General features: G+C 67.2%; 1 protein-coding gene across 1 annotated transcript in view; it reads right to left on the minus strand.

Annotated features, from left to right (window-relative positions):
• SFRP5 (secreted frizzled related protein 5) overlaps window positions 1-1,708 on the minus strand; it is a 7,328-nt gene that overhangs the window by 1,437 nt on the left and 4,183 nt on the right. The window contains 1 exon segment of the mRNA XM_075073047.1: window positions 726-1,166. Within this exon segment, the coding sequence (XP_074929148.1) occupies window positions 726-1,166 (441 nt within the window).

A 1,708-nucleotide genomic window follows, 5' to 3' on the forward strand; every position in this document is an offset into this window, starting at 1 on the left:
GGAGTGTGGGGGAGTCCGGGCCCTGCACCCCACCTCCTGCGATTCACCAGGACTCTCAGCCAGCCAGTAACACAGAAGGTTTATTAGACGACAGGACACAGGCCCAAGCAGGGCTTGTAGGTACAACCAGGACCCCTCAGCCAGGTCCCTCTGGGGGGCAAGGAGCTTAGACCCCAGACTTGGGGTTCCTGCCTCTTCCCAGCCAGCCCCAAACTGACACCAAAACCCCCTCCAGCCGGCTCCCCCCTCCTTCTCTCCCCCTCCCCCTTTGTCCAGTTTCCTGGGCAAAGGTGTCACCTCCCCACCCCCTTCCTGGCTCAGGTACCATCCCTCACCTAAAGTCACCCCCTGCTCTCCCCTCCCCCATGCAGACAGTGCCAGTAAAACCAGACGACATTCCCCGGTCAGTCCACTCCCCTCCCTGCTGAGTCACACGGGGTGACCTGTTCCCCCCCGTTACCTGGTGGCGAGGTGACCTGCTCCCCCCATTCCCTGGCAGTGGTGTGGTCTGTCCCCCCACTTCCCTGGTGGCAGGGTGACCTGCTCCCCACCCCCGTTACCTGGCAGCAGGTGGTCTGCCTGCCTCCCCTGTTACCTGGCGGTGGGGTGACCTGTCCCCCTCATTCTCTGGCAGCAGGGTGACCTGCTCCACAGCCCCATTCCCTGGCAGCGGGGTGACCTGCCCCCTGTTACCTGGCGGCAGGGTAGTCTGTCCTGCCCGTTACCTGGGACAGGGTGGCCTGTCCCCCCCTGTTACCTGGCGGTGGGGTGGCCTGGCTGCTCCTGAACTGCATGGCGATGCAGAGCTGGTGGTCAGGGGGGAAGCGGGCGCAGCGCAGCATGTTGGGCCAGGGGAAGCCAAAGGCCTCCATGAGGGGGGCGCAGGAGGCCCGCACCACCTGGCAGAGTGAGTGGCAGGGGTAGACGGGCTGGTCCAGGCAGACGGGTGCAAAGAGTGAGCACAGGAAGAGCTGGGTGTCGCTGTGGCACCGCTTGGTGAGCAGGGGCACCCAGGTGCCCGCCTGCTGCTTCACCTCGGCCAGGGAGTCGTGCTCCAGCAGGTTGGGCAGCCGCATGCGGTTGTAGCCCACGTCGTGGCAAAGCGGCAGGTCGGGCGGGATGTCCACGCACTGTGGCGGCTTGCCATAGGCATGCCCGCTCGGGGGCTGCTCCGGCCACCAGCTGAGGAGTCATAGTCCTGCCCCACAGCCAGCAGCGCTGCCAGGGCCAGCAGCACGGTGCCCCCCTGGCATGGCATGGCTTCCCATGGGCACTCGCTGCCCCAGGGCTCGGCCTCTGGCGGGGGGCAGCGGAGCCGAGCAGCCCCGGAGCCTGCGTGGCCCTGGGTCTGTGTGTCTGTCCTGCACCAGGCAGGGAGCGGGACAGGAGTCAGTGACGGTCTCTGCGCCCTGCCCTGCCCACTCCAGCCCTTAGCACCTCCCTCCACAGGCTCCGTAGCTGCCAACCTGTGCTGGGCAGGCCAGGCGAGGTGGGAGCCAGGGCCAGCCACCAGCTCCCGCAGCTCAGCCCCAGCCCCAGGGCAGGGAGCTGCCCTCCAGCTCTGCTTTGTCACTGGGATTCCCTGGAGCTCTGCTCCTGGCCAGCCCTACACATCTCCTGTGGGCTGGGCTCAGCATGGGGCCCATGGGCCCCCTGAACACAGCTGTAGGTGACCCCCAAGGGCAGGGCCCTGTGCCCTGGAACCGCC

The sequence above is a fragment of the Chelonoidis abingdonii genome, chromosome 16 (assembly GCF_003597395.2).
Source record: "Chelonoidis abingdonii isolate Lonesome George chromosome 16, CheloAbing_2.0, whole genome shotgun sequence".
In the NCBI taxonomy this organism is placed as follows: Eukaryota; Metazoa; Chordata; order Testudines; family Testudinidae; genus Chelonoidis; species Chelonoidis abingdonii.